The sequence below is a fragment of the Cricetulus griseus genome (genome assembly GCF_003668045.3).
Source record: "Cricetulus griseus strain 17A/GY chromosome 1 unlocalized genomic scaffold, alternate assembly CriGri-PICRH-1.0 chr1_1, whole genome shotgun sequence".
Classification (NCBI taxonomy): Eukaryota; Metazoa; Chordata; class Mammalia; order Rodentia; family Cricetidae; genus Cricetulus; species Cricetulus griseus.
This window is the reverse complement of record NW_023276807.1, coordinates 162,095,064-162,119,262: the sequence shown is the minus strand read 5'-3', so window position 1 is coordinate 162,119,262 and position 24,199 is coordinate 162,095,064. Positions and strand designations below refer to the sequence as shown.

The window sequence follows — 24,199 nt, the reverse complement described above, 5'->3', positions numbered from 1 at the left end:
TTTGGTAAATAACATCTCCTGGCCACAACTGCCCTTGTGGGCAACTGTTAGTAATAATTTTGAAATTCTCCTAACCCCCACATCAATGAATTCAAAGGTCACCTACTCTTACCCAATCCTGAACAGCTAAGGCATATACCACCCTGCTTGCGGGTTTTTTCCTTTATGAACCCCTTGCAATTGAGGCCAGGCACCCCTTTTCCTGCAGCTGCTGTGCCAGTTTGCTGGACATTAAACCTTATGCATTTGCATAAGTGAGTCGGCTCCTTGATGGTCTTTTTTTGAACTTGGCATAACAGCTTTAAGTCTTGTTTTGGTCCAATATTTCCTCACTATATTCCCTTTTCTCCCTTTTGAGATGGTAATATATGTCTTGTGACATTGTATGTTGGAAGTATGTGATCTCCTTTTTGATTTTACAGGGGGTTATTGTGAAGAGATTACATAAATCTCAGAAGACACTTTGAACTTTGGAGGGTTTTTGTTGTTTTGGTTTTTTGAATCAGAGTTTCTCTGGGTAGTCTTGGTTGTCCTGGAACTTGCTCTGTAGACCAGGCTGGGTTCAAACTCACAGACATCCGCCTGTCTCTGCTTCTGGAGTGCTGGGATTAAAGGCGTGTACCACCACCACCTGGATGAACTTTGGAGTTTAAAACAGTGTTGAGACTGTGACAGACATTTGAAGTAGGACTGAGTGCATTTTTGCATTATGATATAGCTACAAGCCTATAGGGACCAGGGATAGAGCACAGCAAATAGAACCCTGACTAAGACAGATAAACAAATTGTACCCACTTGGCTTCCAAGCCAAGCACTACATGGGTGCTTTGCATGTCAGGATGGCACTTAGACTTGCCTCCCTGGAGAGAAATTTGTCTTAGCCTTCCTCATTCCAGACTTAGATGGTCTACTGAGTCAGGTAGTCTATCAATGCCTTGTCCATCATAGTAGGAGAAAGAGAAGCCCCATTCTACTCCTCATACTCCTGGGAAGTCCCTTAGCACTTGGCAACCACTGCGGATGCAACAATGATGTGGAACCAACAGGTATAATACAGACAACTGATCAACCAGGTAGAGCTGACCCTGGTATAACAACACAGCATAGTTTCCCTACAAAACCAGATCGATTCTCGGGCTACAGTGACCTTCCAACACTACAGAGGACTCAAATTAATGACTGCTAAAAATCAAGGAAGACTGCTCTTTATATGAAAACCAGTCCAACCTATGGGAAAACGCAAAACAGTTTTTAGAAAGAAAAACGGAAAAAGTGTATGTGGTATTTTCTGGAGGGATACCTGGGCTGCTTGTGGACAGTGGACCGCCCCCTTGGCAGGCTCCATCATTATGACTGTACTAACTTTACTCTCCAGTTCCTGCCCTTTCATCAGTCTCACCAAGTTCCTTCCAACAAAGACTACAAGCTTTCTCTTCCCCGGAGGGTCATTATATTCTTCATGGCTGAAAGCTACCAGACCACACTGAAAGCTACCAGACCACATCCAACCTGGAAGCCTGCTCCATGTGCCCCCGTGCCCCCTCCATCTTTGGAAGGGAGTTCTGCAATAGCAGCAAGCAGCCTCCCCAAAGCTAAGACCTTCTTCTTTTTTCTTTTATACTTCCAGAGTTAGGGCATGTGGGGTAATAGCCTCAGGCCATGAGGTATTCAGTCAGGCTGTATTGAGTGTGATAATCGTAGGCCACAAAGAATTGCTTAACCCCAGCCTGACCTTTCTGCTCCACCTGCAAAAACAATATTCCTGGGTAGAGAAAACAACTCACACTGCTCCCATTAAAAATAGCTGTAACTTCTGGTTCTGTGTGTGTCCCTCAGCCCCTCTACGTGCTCAACCTTCATTCTGAGGAAAGGTTGTGGCCCCTCACAGATTCAATAAACAGTCATAGTCTGTTGAGATGGTGTCAGTCTGTTCTCCGAATAATTTTTTGTGTTTGTTTGTTTGTTTGTTTGGTTTTTGTTTTTCTCAAGACAGAGTTTATCTGTGTAGCCTTGTCTGTCCTGGAACTCACTCTGTAGCCTGGAACTCACTCTGTGTAGATCAGGCTGGCCTCAAACTCACAGAGATCACCTGCCTCTGCCTCCTGAGTGCTGAGATTAAAGGTGTGCACCACCACCACCTGGCAAAAGCAAAACTCTTCTTTAACACGTTCTCCTCTTTTCCTTTGCCCTGTGTGTGTGTGTGTGTGTGTGTGTGTGTGTATGTATGTATGTATGTATGTATGTGTGTATGTGTATATCCTGATGCATTTAATTAGGATTGCTTGCATGAGCATGGATGGAGGCTTATTTATCCAAACAGAGCACTTACCAGTGACTACACACCCAACAACCCTTAACTGCCTGTAGCTCTTCAGGGATGAGAAGAGGTTATTGAAGCGTCATTCCCATCTGTGAGGACATATTAATGGGGCCAGTCTTATGTAGCTTCTACAGCCACACTGTGTCCAGTTTTATTATTTTTTTGAAGACAAGATGTTGCTATACATTCTGATGATTTGTCTCAAATTCATGAATTCACGTGATCTTCCTGCTTCAGCCCCCAGAGTTGCTAGAATTGCAAGAACACTTCTTCACACTGGGTACAAGTATTTATTTGTTTATTTGAGATAGGGTCTCAAATAGCCCATCTTGTCTCAAACTCAATGTAACTTCTGAATATCCTGCATCCATCTCCAAGTGCTGGGATTGCAGATTGTGTGTTAGTACATCCAGTTTTATGTAGTGCTAGTAATGAACCCAGGCTTCATTCATGCTAGACAAGCACTCCAACAACGGAGCCATACCTCAGCCCTTCAAGTCTTTCTTCTCTCCTCCTCCTCTTATATTTTAAACAGGGTATCACTGTGTAGCCCTGGCTGGCCTGGAACTCACTATGTAGATCAGGCTGGCCTTGAACTCATAATGATCCACCTGCCTCTACCTCCTGAGTTTTGGGATTAAACTTGTGTGCTACCACCACCCTAAGTCTTATTTTTAACTACCAATGTCATTAAAATGTTATTTTCTGTGCAGATAAAAGCATTCAGAAAAAATTAAAGTCACATGTAAATAATACTTTTTTTAAATTTGTCATTGACAGAACAACTCATCCAAGAAGCTAAAGTAGTCAACTTATGACAACAGCCCTTTAATTCATCTCCCTGATACCTTCCCACAGCACTGTCTACAAAGCATCCAAAATGACCCATTTAAAAGTTTAAGGAAGTTGATGTCTTTAATCTGTTCAAAACCCTTCACTTTTCTCATAACTTTAAAAATAAAAGCAATGCTTACAAGGTTCTGGGTGACCTCATTCCTGGCTCACTCCCAGGTATGATTCATTACACCTTAACTTCCTTCTCTTCAGCCACACTGACCAGCATTGTTCATTTAAGCATTAAGCACACTCCTACCTCAGATGTACCCGTCTGCCTTGTTAAAGTTTTCCTAAGCTTAATGTATGGCATTTCCCCCGCTTACTTTAGGGCAGTGTTTTTCAACCTGTGGGTCACAACCTCTTTGGGGGGGTTGAACGACCCTTTCACAGGGGTCTAAGACCTTTGGAAAACACAGATATTTACATTATGATTTAAAACACTAGCAAAGTTACAGTTATGAAATAGCAACAAAAATAATTTAATATAGTTGGGGGTCACCACGACGTGAGAAACTATATTAAAGGGTCGAAGCATCAAGAAGTTTGAGGACCACTGACTTAGGCTATACATCTATCTCCCTGAAGTCCCTTCTGGCTACACTATACCATGGATTTTATCTTTAGCAGCTCTTTAAAGAGAGAATTTATTATACACGTGTGTTTTTTGTGCATGTATGTATGTATGTGTACCGTATATATAACTGGTACTCTTGGGGGCCAGAAGAGGGTGTCAGATCTTCTAGAACTGGAGTTGCAGTGTGAGCTGCTACACCAGTGTTGGGAACTGAACTCAAGTCCTGTGCAAGAGCAGTAAGTGTTCTTAACTAATGAGCCATCTCTCCAGCCCCTATAGCATCTCATTTTGTCACTACCTGCAATTACATCATTGACTTGTCATTTGTACACTAGGATGTCAGATCCATGTTTCAGACACTTATGCTCCTAACACCAGAAAGGTAATCATGCCATGTGGGTCTTGTAGGACTGATGTGATGGAATCTAACTAAAAACTACTTCAGTATTCAAGAATCTTTACCTTTTTAAAATAAACATTTTTTTTTTTTGTGTGTGTGTGTGTGTGTGTGGCAAGAATCACTCTGTAAGCTCAGACTGGCTTTGAAGTCAAGGCATGTATGCTTCTTCTCATTCAGCTTCAAAGAAACATGAATCACGATGTGTTTAGAATGTAGGAGTTGGTCATTGACTGGGTGGGTGGGGGCAATATTAAAATGACTCTCAGGTTTTTGGCAGGAGTGGTGCAGATGTAAGGAAGATGGTAGAAGTAGGGTCTGGAGAGATGGCTCAGAGGTTAAGAGAACTTAAGAGCTCTTCCTAGAGGTCCTGAGTTCAATTCCCAGCAACCACATGGTGGCTCACAACCATCAGTAATGAGATCTGGTGCCCTCTTCTGGCTTGCAGGGATACATATAGACAGAAAACTGTGCACATAATAAATAAATAGATCTTTAAAAAATATTTTTTAAAAAAAGATGGTAGAAGCAGATTTGTGGGCAAGAGTATAGTTTTGGACATCTGGACTCATGAGGTCTCTGGTTCTCAAAATGGAAATGTTACAAAGGTGGTTGGGTATGTAGTTCTGTGGTAACATGTCTTAATTTTCTCATTTGAATCCTTTTTGAGTGATATTCTTTCAGTTGTATCTAAAGGCAACTTCTGATGTTTAGTTAAATAGACTGGACTGATTATAGCAGGCAGATTTCATTGCCAAAATAAAACCTGACTGCTCATAGTTGATGAGCCTTTGTATGATCAGAAAACAGTGAGAACTTTTGATTACAAGGAATGATATAGAAGATTCACAGGTAGGCCGGGAGTTGGTGGTGCATGCCTTTAATCCAAGCACTCGGGAGGCAGAGGCAGGCAGATCTCTGTGAGTTCGAGGCCAGTCTGGTCTCTAGAGTGAGTGCCAGGATAGGCTCCAAAGCTACACAGAGAAACCCTGTCTCGAAAAAAAAAACAAAAAAAAAAAAAAAAAAAAAAAAAAAGGTTCACAGGTAACTGGTAACTTCATGTAGTATCAGAAAACTAATTTTTTAATCTTTTTTTAAAATTTATTTATTATGTATACAACATTCTGCTTCCATGTATATCTGCACACCAGAAGAGGACACCAGATCTCATCACAGATGGTTGTGAGCCATGTGGTTGCTGGGAAGTGAACTCAGGACCTCTGGAAGAACAGTTGGTGCTCTCAACCTCTGAGCCATCTCTCCAGCCCCAATTTTTTTTTAATCTTTTGAAGCTGTAATACAATTATATCATTTCCACCTTCCTTTTCCTCATTTTAAACCCTCATACACATTCCCTCTATTGCTCTTTTCAAATTTATGGCCTTATAAAAATTGTTGATACGTGTGTGTGTGTGTGTGTGTGTGTGTGTGTGTGTGTGTGTGTGTATAACATATTTATTTGGTGTTCTCTCTGTAGCTTTGGATTCTGTCCTGGAACTAGCACTTTGTAGATCAGGCTGGTCTCGAACTCACAGAGATTTGCCTGCCTCTGCTCCCAAGTGCTGGGATTAAAGCCACGTGCTACCACTGCCCAGCCCATATTTATTTATATATATTATGTGTATGTATTCCCAATATATACTGCATACTGTTCCTGGTATGCATGTTTTCAGGGCTGGCCATTTCATACTGGATAACCAACTGGTTGGGCTCTTCCTTGTGTAATGTTGTTTCTCCTGACCTCAGCATTCCTTAGTCACCTGTACTTTTATTTATTTATTTATTTTTGTATGGGTGTTTTGTCTGCAGGTATGTCTGTGCACCACCTGTGTGCCTGGTGCCAAAGGATGTCAAAACAGGGTGCCAGATCCCCAGGGACCGGAGTTACAGAAGGTTGTGAGCTGCCTTGTGAATGCTAGGAACAGGAGCCAGGTCCTCTGCAAGAGCAGCATGTGCTCTTAAGTGCTGAGCTATCCTTTCAGCTCCAAAGTCAACTCTTACCAAAGAGCTTTCACCCTGCTGAGGATATTCTTAAGCAGATAAAAGGGTCCATCCTGGCACATGCTGGATAACAAGATTAACAACACAAAGCTTGTGCATTTTGTGTAATGATGGGTTCTTCTTGCTGTTTCTTCCTGTTCATTCTAGTGTTACTGGATTGCTTCACTTAAACCTGAGCAAAGGGACTGTCTGACACCATCTATAGTTTGGAACTAGCAGATTAAAACTGTTTTCTTGACTCTGGGCCATCTTGTCCTAGAAAAAGTGACCTCAGCCAAAGCATCAAATCAATTTTGATTTTTGGTAGTGCTGTGGTTGACTCCAGGGCATCCAGCATACCAAGCACTCCATTGGAACTGTTTTTACAAGGGCCTCACTCAGTATCCCAGTGTTGCCTGAAACACACTCGGAAGCCTCTGAAACAATGGAAGATTTGCTAGCTTGGACATTGAGAGGTGATATTGCTTCCTTTCCAGTGGTTTGGGAAAATCAAATATAGCATCTTAGCCCTTCAGGCATTACATTCTTACATATGAATGAATAATAAAGCTTAGAAATACCTCCTCCCCCCTTTTTTTCTCCTTAAGAAAGTTCATGTATCAAGAAATTCCCAGCCGGGTGTTGGTGGTGCACACCTTTAATCCTAGAACTAGGGAGGCAGAGGCAAGTGGATCTCTATGAGTTTGAAGCCAGCCTGGTCTACAGAGGGATTCCAGGACAGAAAAGGATACATAGAAAAAATAATTCAACGGGCAATTACTGTGTTGATACAGTATTTGTTACATAATCTATATTTATACAGCATCTATTTCTACATCTGTGTGAAAGACAAAACTGCGATATATAGTTACTTTAGGTTTTCTGTTGCTGTGAAGTGACACTATGACCACAGCAACTCATTTTTTTTTTTTCAAGACAGGGTTTCTCTATGTAGCTTTGGAGCCTATCCTGGCATTCACTCTGGAGACCAGGCTGGCCTCGAACTCACAGGGATCCGCCTGCCTCTGCCTCCCGAGTGCTGGGATTAAAGGTGTGCGCCACCAATGCCCATACACAGCAACTCTTATAAAGGAAAACATTTAATTGGGGTGGCAGCTTACAGTTCAGATGTTCAGTCCACTATTATCATGGCGGCATTCAGTGTTTTTAAAAGGTAGGCTTATCATTTAAATCCAAAGGAAGTAATTCTCTTGAAGCCAAAAATAGATAATTAAAAACTTCTGCATTTATCCTAGTTGCCACAAGCCTGCAATATTTGACTTGAGTACAAGGTGAGCTTATTTAGCTAATATTTTGCAAAGTGGAGACAAATGAGGACTCATTTCTACCTCTTAACAGTCTTGACATTGCTTAAAAGTCTTACAAGATTATATTTTAAAGACATTTCCACACTTTGACTCCTATTTTAAGGATTCTGTAACACAAATTCTGGTAATCTTTTGTTTTCATCTTTGGGATTTTTGGATTACATACAATTACTTCGGAGAAGCAGTTACTTAATTTTTGTTTTGTTTTGTCTTTTTGAGACAGGGTTTCTCTTTGCAACAGCACTAGCTGTCCTGGAACTCGCTCTGTAGACCAGGGCAGGGCTGGCCTTGAACTCTGAGAGATGCACCTGCTTCTGCCTCCCAAGTGCTGGGATTTAAAGGCATTCGCCACCACCTCTGCCCAGCCTACTTAAACGTTTTTGATGTGTTTTTCGAAGCGGTAATTCCAGGTTGGCCTCAACAATCCATCCTCCTTCCCCCTGAGTTCTGGGGCTACAGTGTGCATCAAGCCAGTCAGGCTGAGCTGTTTGAGTTCTATGCTACCTTCTGTAAACTTTTCCAAACCCAGTGTGCACACTAACTAGTCAAGCGGTTGACGACAAAAAAGTATACAGAAATCCCATTTTCTTCTAAGAGTCTTGCAGGAAACCGTAAAGCCCAACTCCTGAATAGGAATTCTAAGAGGTTTCTTAAGGAGTAAGTTTTAAATCCTGGATCACACGCCTAACGGTGTTTCATTTCTCTTTTTATAAAATCGCCATCTCAACACCGCAAACTCAGAAACCTCGTAAAGATGATTCATTGACATTTATGCATCCTACTTAGTACAAGGACTAGAACTCATTAAAAATCCGAACCCTGGAGTCCACTGTAACACACTTCCTAACCCCTAGCAACTTCAAAGAATCGTGGCCGGCTTTAGGCTCTTCTAGTAACGGAAGTAAAGCGTTAAAAGTTGGAGAGTAATTCTGAGAAAAAGCAGCCTCGGGCGCCACTGGCGGAGGAGCCTCAATGTCACCCGAAGCCAGCGGGGACGAAGGGCGGAGGAGCCAGTGCACACGCGTGGCCACCGCCCCACGCAGACCACCGGGGACCGAGCCGCCGAGTCCGGAGGGCGGCTTCCCCTCCAAGCCGAACCACACCCCTCCAGGCCCGGCGCTCGGGCGAGCCGCAGCCGAGGAGCAGCGAGTGCCTCCAGGAATCCGCGGAAGGGCGGGGCCAGGGGAAGGGGGGGACTCTCTAGCCGCCGTCTCGAACCGGCGCTCCTTGTTCTCGATGGTACCCGCGCGACCCTCTTGGGCACGCCACTTCCGGTTCCCTTTAAAGGCCCGCGGCGCGCGGCGGAGGAGCGTGAGACCGAGTATAAAAGGGAACGAGGGGGCGGGACCGTGGGGAGGGCGGTGGGCGGGGCCTAGCGGTGGAAGGGGCGGAGGAGGCGCAAAGGGCGCGCTCTGGCGTCACGTGACCGGGACGCGCCGTTCTTCCGTCGGCCATTTTAGGTGGTCCGCGGCGGCGCCATTAAAGCGAAGAGGAGGCGAAGAGTGGCCGCCGCTGCTACTTAATTCTTTTTTTTTTTTCCCAGTGCGGCCGGGGCAGAGTGAGAGTGCGCGCCGCGCGAGAGTGGGAGGCGAGGGGGGCAGGCCGGGGAGAGGCGCAGGAGCCTTTGCAGCCACGCGCGCGCCTTGTCTTGTGTGCCTCGCGAGGTAGAGCGGGCGCGCGGCGGCGGCGGGGATCACTTTGCTGCTAGTTTCGGTTCGCGGCAGCGGCGGGTGTCGTCTCGGCGGCGGCAGCAGCACTATGTCGGAGGAGCAGTTCGGAGGGGACGGGGCGGCGGCGCGGCAACGGCGGCGGTAGGCGGCTCGGCGGGCGAGCAGGAGGGAGCCATGGTGGCGGCGGCGCAGGGGGCAGCGGCGGCGGCGGGAAGCGGGAGCGGCGGCGGCTCTGCGGCCGGAGGCACCGAAGGAGGCAGCGCCGAGGCAGGGGGCGAAGATCGACGCTAGTAAGAACGAGGAGGATGAAGGGTGAGTAAGGGGCGGCCCCGGGCAGCCTCCCCCCCCTCCCCGCCATTAGGCCTCGCTCCCGCGCCTGCCCGCCCCGCCCCGCCCGCCCGCCCCGCAGGTGCAGTCGCCTGCTCGGCCGCCCCTCTTGTACCTCGGGCTCCCCGGGGCCTGCATTTCCTCCTTCCCTGCCTGCTCGCCCCCCTCCCCCATCACACACGTTTCCACCTTTAGCTGTCACCATGCTACTCCGCGGCCCGCCCTCTTTCCTCCCTCGCCATGGGTCTCCTCCCACCGACTTAGCCGCCAGGATTTTTTCCCGCCTGACGGAGCTACCCCCCCCCCCCATCGCTCCCGGATTTCTAACCTCTTAGGCTTAAAAATGCAAACGCACAGAAATACTAGGGTTTCCAAGGTTTGTTGGGTGCTTCACCACCATCCCGAGACGGTGCGATTATTTATACGCTCTTGCTTTCAGGAAGATGTAGGCTGTCCACCTTTCTTTCTCCCGCGTCGGCTTCAGGCCAGTGGTTTTTAGCATTTTAAATAAGTTTCGCCTTAGGACTCGTTCGCTCTGTCGACTTTACGCCGTCACCACGGCGCGCTCACACAGGCCCTGCATTTGTGCTATAGACAGAGTGGATCTGCCGGGTCTCCTGCTGGCGTGTTGGTCTGGCTCCACGGGCTCCATTTAAGTCCTTCCTGGTCGATGGGGCCTGCACTTGACTGGGGCTCTTCTACCTCCTGCCTGCGGTTGCCCTTCCCCCATTCTGCCAAGTTATTCTCCCTGTGCACCCTTTTCGCGCCCTCAGATTCTGGGTTGCCTATTTGTACAGATTGTAATCTTTCCTTACTTACTCTGTGCAACTTAAAATTTTCTCTCCCGCCTTTTCAGTGCCCAGGAGCCTGTTTTGGTTTCTTCTCAGTCTTACTATTGTTGAAACAAGCCCACTCGCCCTTTAAAATACAAAAAATTCTGTGTTGTTCAATGGGTTAGTTTTTCAGGATTTTTTCCCAATGCTTCCTCTAATTGAAGTAACTTATATTGCCACCAAAAGTTGCTTTTAATATGTTAAAATGCAGCCTTTGGGAGCTGAGTATCATACTGGAGGTTAGGAAGGTGGGCTCGATCCGGGTCCTTAGATTTTCATGTTCCCATTACAGATTGCTGATCTTGAATTACCCGTTTCGACACTTTTTATAATGGGGCTGTGCGTATGCAAAATTTTTTTTTTTTTTTTTTACTGTCAGAAAAAGTTTAGGTGGGAAGTAAAAATGTCATTTAAACCTGGTATTAGAAAACGTGATTTCCATTAGTGGTTAAGAATATAATATTAGTAGGGATGGTGGGGCAGCAGAGAAGTACTTGGAACATAGTTTTAAAAATCTCAGTTCATACTGACACTCTTCTGTCAGCTACTGGTTGTACTGGCTTTAGTGGGGAGTTGGAGGTGGGAGGGGAAGTGAATTTAATTAAATAGAACTAATCTTGAACGATAATGTGGCATAGTTTTAGAAAGGAATAACTGTTAAATATTTGAAGAATGAAGTTTTTAACATTTTGGGTTTTGCTTTCTGAATTATGTTCTTTGGACAGAGGCACCAAAATGGTTAATTGTGTAACTGGGGCAGGCTTTCTATTACCCCTGAGTTTTGAAGTTACAAAGTAGCTAGTTGTTTTTGTAGTTATTTTTTTTTTGTTGAACTGAAGTATAAATGAATTAGTTTTTAACCCTAACAATGTCAAAAACTAAAACTAGAATTTTGATTGGTTGCTGTACCGGTTGTTAATTCCCTAGCCATTCAAACTCCTCCCCACGACACACTGAAGCAGCGACGGCACAGCGGGAAGAATGGTAAAACTTTTACATTTTATTTCTGTCTTATAAAGATTTCAGTAGTCATAACATGCAGAGGCTCAGTAATTTAGTTGCCCATTGAGTCCCAGGAGATTTTTTTAGACATTTATAACGGTAGGATGAGTCTTGTGCCTGGGATATAAAACCTTTCTAGATATCCTAAATAATCTGGGCAAAATTGATGCCATTGTGTGGAATATGGTTGTGGTAATGCATGATGTAATAACAATTTGGACAACCTAAACTACATGTAATTAGTAATTTTTTCTTTTAAATATGGGCAAGCCGAAAAGTTAACTGTACTTTTATTTAGTTTTTATTAGGTTGAAATATTTTTGTTTAAATTCTAAGCTTAATGCTAAATATAAAGGTTACTTGATAAAAATATTGTGTGTTGAAATGTCTTGCATGTTATACTGAAATATTCTGTCAAGTAGACAGTTCCTTAAGTGTTACTGTGCTTTATGCAAAGTCCTTTATCTTCACCAACAGTATAAGCACTCAAAGCATTGTGTATGTACTATTCATAGGTGGGCTAAATGTAGCTTCCCACTACAGCTCTTATCAGATTTTTTATTTTCAGTGTGATTTGGCTGGAATGTTAATTACAGTTGGTTGACATGTGTTCACATTTGCATGACTTCCTTTGGAGGCTGGTAGGTTGAGTATTCTTTTTATCCCACTTTTCCCTCCTAAAATGTCAGTCTCTGCCCTTAGGGTCATGTTTTACTTTTCCTGGGCTGTGTCTCAGCATTGGAGGTTAAAAAGCCAGTACACTGCTGTCTGTTTATACAGACCATATCTATTATTTTGGAAATATTTAAATTTTATATGGGGTTTATTTTTTAGCTAGTCTCATCTGGTATTGGCCCAGTTTTAAGTTGGAGGTAAAGTAGACTAATAGAGAAAAAGAGGTCTGAGTGTGGCATAGTAAATAATAATGTTTGGATGAACCTTTTATTTTGGTGCCTGCTGGGCACAGTTAGTTAACTAGGTAATAATGTCAAATTAAAATTAAACTGTAACTGTATTTGACTTTTGTTTGAACCTTATGTAATTGTTAATTGTAGTAAGTTGAATTGACCATAGTTTAGATTTTAAGGTCATTGTTTTCACTGGTAAAAGAATTATCTTTGCCCCTTTGTTCAGTAGCAAATACTTGCAGAGCTTTTTGGGGTCATCTTGTGGATAAAGTTTTTTTATCTTCTGTCAGTGTTACAGAGCATTTTAGGTGATGGCTAGGCCTCCACTGGCAGACTTTTTGAGGTAGTAGGTTTTACAAAAGCAGCTTTGCGCTTTTGCACTTTGAAGGCATTCTTACCTCGTAACACTTGTTTTAGAGACAGTCTCATAATGTTGTTGCCCAGGCTTAGGAGGCTCTTTCTTCAGCCTCCCAAGTTTCTGTGGCCAGGCTCCCCACCCTCATCTTTCCCCCTTCTTTTTTCTTTATCTAACTTGATTTGATAATTGTCCGTTTATCCAACTCCATTTTGTTGCAGATGCTAAATTTTCTGAACAAAACACTTCAGCATACTTTTTTTGGTGCCCATGTGTGTACACCTTGTGTTTCTCTGTCTTCCTCACAAGTTTAATGACAGGCTCCATAGTGAAGATGAGACTGGTTAGTAGACTAAAAACCATGTAAAGTTAATTTCCTGAAACACAGTGCAGTTTCTGTTAGAATGAGGTCGACATGCCTGGGCTGGCCTTTACCTAATTTTCATGTCTCCATCTCAAGTGTTGGGGGCTGTAGGTAGATGCCAACAATATTTTAGTTCCTCCTAAAATATTTTAAGAGATGAATTTGTTATTCGATGTGGTTATTTTTTGCATATGAAAATGGATAGTTATTTTTAGAAGAGCATCCTTGTTTCAAGATTAATGGGTTTGGCAACAGTGGTTCATATCACCACAATAAAATGGCTACCTGAGTTCACCTTTAAAATTGGTTTTGATGTCAGATTTGTTTATATGTGTAGCAGTGCTTGTGTGGAGATCAAAGGAAACTGGTGAGAGTCCTCATTCTATAATGTGGGTTCTGGGGATTGAACTCTGATCTCAGGCACAGCAGCAGATGCCTTTACCTGTTGAACTATCTTGCTGGTCACTTTAGTATCTACAACTTTAAGGTCCCTACATATGTATGTATGTATGTATGTATATTTGCGTTGGAATTTTGCTTTGCACTGTGTAATCACTCTGTAGTGTTTCAGTTCTTTGGGGGTAGGTAGTGTGGTGAAATGTGCACACCATGTTTTGTAAGCTACGGGAATATTGGAAATGTATACATTTTTATCAGATTAGATACGTTCAGTCCTCCCTTACCCCTTATCCCAGAGCGTGGTTGAGTGGGAAGCATAACGGCTTCATTGAGTTGTTAGTGTAAGACTCAGGGTAGTCTTACAATGTGTAAGCTCCAGTGTGATTCTTTTTAGAGATGGTTAGTTCCCTCCTGTTTAAGAAGGAGTTCACACATGTTTTTGTTTAAAATATTGGAGAGTATATTAGAAACCCCAACGTTTCTGGGACAGTTTGCTTTGAAAAACAGTACTTTTAGAGGAGTCTCATGCCAGATTTACTTTGATTTAGTAAGATTGGATTTACAGGCCTAGACTGTAAGTAGATGGATCTCCATGTTTACTCATTTTGGAACCTTTGCAAGAGATAAAATTGTAGAAGCTGAAGCTCCAAGTTTAGGCGAGGAGCATTCAATATTTTCTTTGTCCATAATGGAGATGGAACCCAGGACCTTGTACTTGTGTGGGCAAATGTTCTGTTCCTGAGTCATACTCCCATCTAGGAATACTTGGTTCCATTTGTCATCTGTTAGAGAGAGTCCAGGGATTAGACTGCACTGTTATTTAAGATTTCAGTGCTTTGTTTTTTAAGACAGGATCTCACTTTTTAGGCCAGGCTGGTCTAGAAATCACAAGAATCCTCATACTCAGCCTCCCAGGATCTGAGATAATAGGCATGGAGTGCTGCTACCACCTTTTGGTAAATGCTTATTTTTGAGATAATGCCTTAATCTGGGACAAGTTCTCTCTGAGCTTGAGTGACACCTTGTATAAATGCATATATATTCTCAGTAATGTAGCCTGAGTAGTCTGAGGTATGTAAGATCTCATATGTGTATTTATACACCTATGTATATACATCTATGTATGTATGTAACTCACAGTTCATTGTGCTATATAAGGCCACCAGGGAAGATAACTAGTCATTTTTAGCTTTAGGTGATATTAGAAGTCATTCCTGAGAACATTAAAAAAACAGAATGACTTTCCCATTTCACTTATGGTTGTATGCTTTGAATGTGCATGTTAACAAGTGGAGTGATATTTGAACTGGTTAGTTTGTTTGATTTGATTATGGTTGTGCTTCAGTATTATAGTAGTAGGATACTAAACTGGATGCAGGAAGCCTGGGATTTGTTTCTGTTACTTCCAACAGTGTGGTCTCAGGTAATAGAACATGTTTTTACTTGGCTTTCTGATCCATTTGCTGGAAACAATGCTCACCATAGGAAGACTGACTACACAGCCTACTTTCATGTCTTGTGTGTATTTATCTATTGCTCTAATAGTTGCTACTGCCAGTGATTTACTCCTGTGGAGTAAAGGTAAGCATATTTTAGTTTCTGGAGTGTTTAAAATAGTATTGTTCATGCTATGTATTTGAGAGTATTTTAGGGTGGGGGAAGACTTCATACTGGCCTATTTGTCCAGTAGTCACAGTGATAGCTTTATTGGGTTCTATACTGAAATGCTTATCTCCTTTTGACCACCAAAATGAATGACTGGGTCAGAAAACCCACCTTCTATCTCCACTGTAGTCTTAAAAGGCAGAGGAAGATGTCAGATGTACTGAAGAAGTGACCAGTAAACTAATGTCTTGGAAATGAGCTTCAGATTTTCATTACATTAAAAAGTGATGTGATTCTGAAAGATGGTAGGGGTTGGGATTTGGCTTGGTGGTGGGACACTTACAGACCTGGTTATGAAAAGCAAACATCTTGCTGGGCGTTGGTGGCATACGCCTTTAATCCCAGCACTCCAGAGGCAGAGGCAGGTGGATTTCTGAGTTGGTGCCAGGGTGGTCTACAGAGTAAGTCCCAGGACAGAGAAACCCTGTCTCGAACCCCTCCCCCCCAAAAAAGAAAAGTAAACATCCATTTCTGTTTCGTTAGTGTTACTAAATTGATACCCAGTAGAAAACTTGTAAGAGTGTAAATAGGTAGTGGTCTCAGTTAACCCAAACCACCTTAACCTCTAGGTTAAGGAGACATCAGTCTTTAACTTCTAGGTAAGTGGAAGTTTACTTTATAAGGTTGGAGTTTATTTAGGACATCGAACAGTGGTGGAAATACTGGGTCAAGCATATAAGGTTTATTTTTAAAAGCTGTCTTGTTTAATTTAGATGTTATGCCTGCCTTTCTTCCTTGTTATATTTTTGACACAGGATCTTACTATGTAGCCTTTGATGGCATGAAACTCACTATATAGACCAGCTGGCCTAGAACTTACATAGATCCACCTGCCTCTCCCTCATGAGTGCTGGGAAGAGGTTTTCAGTCTAGTTATCTTTTTTATGGTGATTGATTTGGGTTTCTTTTGGAGTAACGAAATTTGATGTAAAAGAGTTTAAAATCTTGCTTTGAATTGCTTGCTCTTATGTGTTAGTCTTGAATAATAGGATCCTTTTACACACTTAGCTTAAAGTAGAAAACAGAGAGGAATTGCCTTGCCTGTTTAATAATGGGCAGATAATATCGGGGTGTAGTTTTACTGACTAGCTAACCTTAATACAGTTTTAAATAGTTAAAAAGGTAGTTTTCAAGTTCGGTAAACCACATCAGATATAAATCTTGTTACTGTTAAGAGTTTGCCGGGTGTTTCCAAGGGTAGTTTATGTAGATTGTAAATTCACTCCCTACCAAGTGGTAGTTCCCCAGTGTTATAAAGTAACTAGTAATTATGTTTAAAAAATAAATCCATAATTTCTAAAGAAAATGCTCTTTAATACTACATGCCAGTGATGTGGTTTTTAGGTCTCTCCCGTTTCATCTCTGGGGGACTTGAAGGCCACCCGGAAGTGTTGTATCCATTAAATGTGGGCTGCTTATAAATATATACATACATACATACATACATACATACATACATGCCAGTGAGATTTTGTTAATCATTGTAGTGCTTTAAAACTTGAGCTTTAATGATAGAATACCAGAAGAATTATATAAATAAGTATGCTTGAATAACATTACTATGTAGGGTGCCAGTGAATGGGCAGTTATGGTTGAAAATTTATCAAGCTAACATTTGGTATGAGTCTTTTATGTAAGATAATGAGTTGTTGAAGGGGTTTAAACATTGTTTTTATCTCAAGTGGGAGTAAAAGACTTGATAGGGTAAGCATCTTTAAATAAAATACTGAGTTTGGAGTGTTAATGATCTCTATGGTCTGGAGAAAATTAGCATTATGTAGTGGGGAGAGGAGGAGGAGGAGGGTGTTTTATTTCATTTTTTTTTTAAAGATAGAGTCAAATGATTGCTCAGGTTATTGATCCTTCTGCCTCAGTTTCTTAAATGCTATAGTTGTGGGCCCTTGTACCCGGGTATTAAGGCATTTTCTATCAGCCATCATTGCTCGTTAGGTATTTCCTCTTATGCTTTTAATTACTTTAAAAAAAAAAGAAATAAATAAAAAACCACTGGCATGTTTGTCAAGTAGAGTTGAGTTACTGAGAGAACTTTAGAAGCTTCATTTATGGAGGCTTGTACCAGAGGACTACTGTAACTCCAGCTCCAGGTGCATCTGCAGTCACATGCACAGGACATACACGTGCACACTTAGATTTTTTGGTTTTGTTTTTTGAGGTGGGTTTTTTTCTGTGTAGCATTGGAGCCTGTTCTGGAACTCACTCTGTAGAGCAGGCTTGCCTCTTCCTCCCTGAGTGTTAGGGTTAGGGCCACCACCGCCTGCCTGGCTCACAATGTATTTTAAAGGAAAGTGACATTTTCAGGCTGTGTTTCTTAACCTCTGGGTGTTTAAATGTTTTTATAGGGTATTTTAGAACTTTAGCATTGAACATACATGATCTTATGTAAAACTTTATCTTGTTTTTTTCCCTTTAGTGTTAGAATTTATGAAGCCTTTCATAAATGAAAATGAAAGCAAGTTAATGAAAAGAAATTTTAAGTTATGTGTAGATTATGTTTTGCCTCTAAAAATAACTTTCCATGGAAGAATTAAAATACCTTTCTTTATATTAAGGCAACTTTTATTACTGACTGAGATAACCTTGACATTATCACTTTAACTCTCTTTCGGGCTGTATAGTTAGTAGGTGGTAGAACTAGCATATAAAACCAGGCAGTTGGTCCATTATCTCTAGCCTTGCAGTTAACAGCAATAAAATGTTCCACAAAGGAGCCTAAATTTCTGAGTGACCCTGCAGGGCTGAGAAGCTTTAGGGTAGTTAGTCATCTATACTAAGTTGTTTAACTATGCTTGACACTGACTTCCATGTCAGTAACTTTTAAATAGACTGCTGTATTTCCTTTGGGCCACTGAACTGCTTTGTTTATAAGTAGGGTTAGGAAATTAAACTTTGTCAGTCAAGCATGGTGATGCATATTTGCACTGGAGAGGCTGAGGCAGGAAGATGGCTACAGATTTGAGGTCAGGTAGGATTACATGAGATCTCTAAAAAATGGAGTAGGGGGCACAGATAGATGATCTTTGTAGATTATATTTTGTAATTGTGATTATAGCTAAGGATCATATTTTAAGTTTAGATTATAGCATTAGGAGTCAATTTTGTTGCTACTTGAACAGTTCTCTTGATAATTTTAAATTGGCTGCTTAGAAACTTGGCAGTTCTGTCAACTTACTGAAAAGTGTTTACATCTCTGCAGGAGTCAATAGTAACTTGAGAGTAAACCTTTCATTTCAGGCTTCCTATTGGACAGACAGTAGGTATTGTGATTTAAACAAGACAATGGCTGTATAAGGTAATCCATATTAGTGTTACTCTCAGACCATCTCAGAATGAGATGACCTTCCTGCTGTAGAGACTCTAGGTGCCCTTTGTCCATAAAGATTAGCAGACATTGTCCCACTAGGCTGCTTACTGTGTAGTTAAACTTGTGCCAGAGAATAAAAATGGGATGGACTTTATACTTTCCATTTAGTAAAGATAGAATACAGTGTTTTGTTTGTTGCCATTTCTGGAGTTTCTGGTTATCTGTTCAGCTTTTCTTAAAGCAGGGGGGAAAAAAATCTAGAGTGCTTTTGTGCTACCAAAATACTAGTACCTTGGTCAAAACCTTTAGCTCAGAAATAGTTGTATTTCACAGAAGATTTGGAAAACTTGATAACCTGGCCCCTTTACTTACAGCATGAAAGGGAGATATTATAGACCAAGTAATTGCTTATTGGAAAACTGAATTGCTGGGAGAACTGGAAGAAAAATGTGTTTTCAAAGCTAAACAAGTGAGATGCACCTGATATACTAGTTAAGTAGCTTGTTCAGAGAAAATGAATATACTACGGTAACTTAATGGCAGATCCATAGGTCTTAAAACATGACTGCTGTATTGAAGTCCCGGGTGTGGTTTGTTAGACTATATCATTCTTTGAAGCCAGTTGTGGCAGCTCCACTAGAGGTGGAGGCCGAGAATTGCCACCAATGTGAGGCTAGCTTGATTGAGCTGTAGTATAAGACCTGGTCACAAATAGACTTAAAACATTTTGTTTAAAATAGTTGGAGGTTAAAAACAAATAATTAGAGGATTAGGGAGGCCAAGCAATACTTGAAGAAAAATGTAATGTATAAAAGTTACAAGTTGACCAGAATAATTAATATTCTGGATAAAGGGGATTTGTCTTCAGTAGTCTTCAAAATGAACATGTTTAGCTCTATTAAGTGTGGGGAGGCTTTCTGTTTGTTTTTTAAGAGCACTTCCATCGGGTCAGTTGAGTTGGTGTGCATATCTAATATTTCAGAAACTTCTATCTAAAAAGTAGTTATATGGCTTGAAAATAGTAGATGCTTTATGTTATGTATTTTTTTTTTAAGATGATTGTGCACTGGTATATATATTCCGTGTGAGGGTGTCAGATCCATTGGAACTGGAGTTACAGTTGTGAGTTGCCGTGTGGGTGCTGGGATTAAACCCAGGTCCTCTGGAAGAACAGCAAGTGCTATTAACTGCTAAGCTATCTCTCCAGCTGTCTGTGTTACTTTTTATTAGGAAGTATATGTAACAATTTTAAATTGAGGATATTTCTCCTATACATTGCTTTCATGAAATAAAAAGTTCTGTCCTGATATTTGGTTAATGGACTAGACAGAATTTTCTTATTCAGATTTACCCTATAAACTACACTGTCTTTTATTATAACTTTAGTTTGGTTAGACTGAAATAATTCTAAATTATTCAGTTACTCATGGGGGAATTCTGTAATCACAGAAATGGTTACTAGGTAGTTAAATCTAGCTGAATTTGTTTTTGTTCTAGAATGTAATAATGGACATCAAAGCCAATAGCCATTGCTTTGTAGTCGGTATCCTTATCTTTAAAACTGGCATCTGTCTTCACCTTGAAAGGTGAATGTTGGTAATGCATTTTCATTTATGAAAGTAATATTCTGGACTTGTAGGTAAAACATAGAGTGTATATAGCAGTGGTTATTTAAGTAAGGGTTATATATTAGGAGTTGGCATTATTCAATTGAAAGAAATGTGTATTAAGAAGTTTTAAATTTTCCATGGAATTGGCAGTAAATAGACATTTAAAATGTACATAATGAGTTTTGGTTATATTCATTTGATTATAACATTACTAAATGGGTCTTACTTTAGGACTAGACACTTGGAGGGAGTCTTGAAAATTTGGGCCTGCTCTAATATGTTCTAGGTTAAACACCTAACTTTAAATGGAAAGAGTTCAGTGTTGCCTAAAGTAAGAGTTAATTTGTACTAAAAGTTAGCTTTGTTAGCATTAATTTCAACAAAGTTGTGGTAAGAGTAATCAGTAAAACTTTGGTTAAATGGATGCCTTAGAGGTGAAGATAAGAAAGAAGTTAATGAGCATCTTGGGTGTTTTTTTTTTTATTTTTTTTTTGTTTTTTCCTTTTTTTGAGACCGGGTTTCCCTGTGGCTTTGGAGGCTGTCCTGGAACTAGCTCTTGTAGACCAGACTGGTCTCAAACTCACAGAGATCCACCTGCCTCTGCCTCCCGAGTGCTGGGATTAAAGGCGTGTGCCACCAACGCCAGGCGATAAATGAGCATCTTATGCCAGGATGGGTTGTAGTGATAGTCTGTTAAAAGCCTACAAAGTGGAGCTGAGATGTAATGTCTTTGCAGAGTGAAAGCTGGTACTTTATCTCCCCTATCTTATCTCTTTTCGTTACCCCTCACCCCAGTTATGAAGACAAGAAAATCTTGAGCAAGTGTGGTTTTATCTCTGAAATGAAAATTATAGCTTTATAGGACTAATATAATTTTAACAATTTACTATTGCTTCCAGTTTGACTCTTACAGGGTAAAAGGTACAGGTTTGCTTTTATAATTACTGCCACTAACTTATTGGTAAAATAAGCAGATGTAGAAAGGATCTCATCTGCTGCCAGAACTGCTTTTTGGCATTTTGTTGTATGTTGAGACTTAATATTTTGTTCTATATGGTCTTTTCTGGGGTGTTTTCCATTTACCATTTTACAGGTCTAAGCATTTCATAACTTGTTAGCTGAGGGCTTGCTTTAATCATCTAGGTTAGTGAGATGAGACTCAGTGGGTGATTCTTCATGCTGTTTACATGATTACTTTGGTCCTTTTTAAGGTCTCTTGAAAGTGAAAAAGGTTCAGTTTGTAGGACTTAGCATTTTTCCATTTTTATGTGCTAAGAGTTTAACAGACAGAACTATTACAAGTAGGAAAGGAGACTCAGCATAGGCAGCTTAGCTCTTGATATGGTTAGTGAAGATATGTTAGAGTCCAGGAGCTAAGATTTTACCTTTCAGAAACTGCAGTACTTTTATGTGGCATGGGTACATACATGTATGTAAATACCAGCAGTGTGCTTCTTGCTCAATGTAGTGCTAAGTGGTACTTTTAAACAGTAGGGTTTTTGATATGTGTCTGTGTAGCAAGAGTAACATTTTACTGTACTAAATAAATGCAGTTTGAGAAAGGTGTGTTACTGATGTGAGTAAAATGTAAGGCAAGTTTTAATTTTCTTAGCATTTTAATACTGCTTTTTGTCTTCACAGGAAAATGTTTATAGGAGGCCTTAGCTGGGACACTACAAAGAAAGATCTGAAGGACTACTTTTCCAAATTTGGTGAAGTTGTAGACTGCACTCTGAAGTTAGATCCTATCACAGGGCGATCAAGGGGTTTTGGCTTTGTGCTATTTAAAGAGTCGGAGAGTGTAGATAAGGTAGTGTGTTACATATTCTGATTAATGAAATGTGGAGAGTTTGATAGAGTAAACTTGTATGTTACTTGTGGGTTCCTTTTTGTAAGAAGAGACATAGTTCTTCCATCCTTTTGTTGTTTGAAACAAGGTTCCCTGTGTTTTAGGCTGGCCTCAGGCTGAATATAAAGCTAAGGATTACCATGACTCTCTTGCCTCTGCCTTCCAAGTGCTGGACCAGTAGAGGTGCATTAACACACCCTGGCTTTGAAGGGAGAGGCAGGTTTAGGGGTTATTTACTCAATACTTCCATGTGCCAGTCTTCCTAAGTTAAAGGTAACTTAAAAAGGACTGAGGCTTAGTAAGTAAGTACATGGTCAGTGTCCAGTCCCAATAGGCTTTTCCAAGAGGGGAGGGGGGTTTTTAAAAGGCTAATTAAAAAGTGTAACAAGTTGGCAGAAAGTGCCTGTTTTATGTTTTGTTACGACAAGCCTTTTGTCTCTCTTACCCCTGAGTGGATGAATAGTGAGTGTAGTTTCCTCAGACAGGCAAATGTACATGACAATCAACTCTTAATTAAGTCATTATTTTGGTTCTGGATTGAGGGGAAGTAGCAATCATTGTCTGTGTTGTTACCAGTTAAAGATGATGGTTGCCTAGTAATCAATTCAACTGGTGTGGTACTTCGCCTCCATCACTTCTTTGTGACTTTTATACTTGGGCACTAAGCTACATTAGCCGATGTCATATTACCTTCTGGCTTGACAGTCTTAAGCCTGTTGACATAATGTTGGCATTAGGTACATTGTGTAATTATTTTTAAGTAATTTATTTCTGAACATTAGTTAAGTTTTACATAATAAAGTGAAAAACTTAATTTCTTTAGGTCATGGATCAGAAAGAACATAAATTGAATGGGAAAGTCATTGATCCTAAAAGGGCCAAAGCCATGAAAACAAAAGAGCCTGTCAAAAAAATTTTTGTTGGTGGCCTTTCTCCAGATACACCAGAAGAGAAAATAAGAGAGTACTTTGGTGGTTTTGGTGAGGTATGTGTGTTTTGATCCAGTTTATGTCAAAATTAGTGTGTGATTGCACATTAAGTGGACTTGACCACTTCGTTTTTTTCAGAGCTGCTTTTTTTTTTTTTTTTTTTGAATAAGGATATTGCTATGAGCAGATCTGAAGATTAGGTATGGTTTTTCTTATTGGTTGAGCATGTGCATATGTAAAGTCATACTTCTCTTTCCTTGAAGAAGGATATTGTTAGGTAACTCAGGCTGTCCTTGAACTTTTTCTTTCTTATTCGTGAACTCCTGAAATTAAGTCACCTTCCTGCTTCTGTCCCACATAAACTATAGGAATGACCCATTGTGTCTGGGTTGTATAGCATGCTTAACTCAAAAAAAATTAGAAGGAGGAAAAGTACAGGCAGTATGAGGAAGAAGTCAAGAATGAGTTACCTGAAATACAGAAGGAAACATTTAAAAATAGCAAAGTAATAACAGTAGTATAGTAGCTTACCAATTTAAATGTGTAAGTGCCAATTTAATGAGACTCTAGACTTACTGAAATCGTGAGCTACCAGTTTCTTTCATGAATTAATAATTAAAGCTAAGCTGAGATGGTTTGTGGCCTTGGTCTCTAAGGACAGCAAGCTGACATCTCTTACTTGATTCAAATAAGTACATGCTTTTGTGCTGGGTCTTAAAATTGGAATGCCTAATACTCAAATATTACACACAAAATCTGGGTATATAAATTTTATTACATGATTGTAGGAGCAAGCAAAAGTGGAACCGCTACTTCGTACATGTATACCATCATGTTCTCCAGCTTGCAGTACTGTTGCTAGATCACATCTTTATTCTCATGCAGATTCTGTCTTGTTCTTTTGCAATGACCATTGTCCCCTTCTGTTCTTGGGGGAAAATTGGGGAGACAGCTATTGGTGACAATAGAGCACAAACTGGAACACTAAGTCTTTCTTTTTTGCTGTCAGGTTGAATCCATAGAGCTCCCCATGGACAATAAGACCAATAAGAGGCGTGGGTTCTGTTTTATTACCTTCAAGGAAGAGGAGCCAGTGAAGAAGATAATGGAAAAGAAATACCACAATGTTGGTCTTAGTAAAGTAAGTTAAAGCATCCATTGAGTGGCTTAAGAAACTTGTGCTATTGTCATGCTTGGCTTTAGGGCCAAAGTTGCTTGTTTATGCTTACGGTTTTAGTGATTTTCTATTGTAGACAAGGGTGGCCTAGAGATCTGCTTACCTCTGTCTCCCTCATGCTGGGATTAAAGGTGTGTGCCATCACCAGCATTAATGTGTACTTTTATGCAAGCTTTTTACCAAAAAACCTCTTAGGACCTAAAACAAGTACTAGGTCTTCAGCAAGCATGTCTTTGATCTAATCAGATGTGAGAATTCCCTCTGAGTTAAGCAACTTAATTTAAACAGTATTGGCTGTTCTGAGGGTTACAGACTTGTGAGCAGCTTTGTTTTCTTGAGTTAATACAATAATT

At 40.8% G+C, this 24,199-nt stretch overlaps 1 protein-coding gene and 1 long non-coding RNA gene across 2 annotated transcripts in view; both read left to right on the top strand.

Moving 5' to 3' along the window:
• Window positions 1–9,045: 9,045 nt before the first annotated feature.
• Hnrnpd (heterogeneous nuclear ribonucleoprotein D) overlaps window positions 9,046–24,199 on the top strand; it is an 18,244-nt gene continuing 3,090 nt past the window's right edge. Inside the window, 7 exon segments of the mRNA XM_027387655.2 lie at window positions 9,046–9,228; window positions 9,231–9,372; window positions 9,374–9,418; window positions 11,194–11,250; window positions 21,533–21,701; window positions 22,564–22,725; window positions 23,679–23,810. Of these exon segments, the coding sequence (XP_027243456.1) occupies window positions 9,195–9,228; window positions 9,231–9,372; window positions 9,374–9,418; window positions 11,194–11,250; window positions 21,533–21,701; window positions 22,564–22,725; window positions 23,679–23,810 (741 nt within the window). The 5' untranslated portion in view covers window positions 9,046–9,194.
• On the top strand, window positions 11,257–16,937 carry LOC113832343. Its single transcript, XR_003479582.2, has 2 exons — window positions 11,257–11,909; window positions 12,753–16,937. It is a non-coding gene; the product is annotated as an uncharacterized LOC113832343 (long non-coding RNA).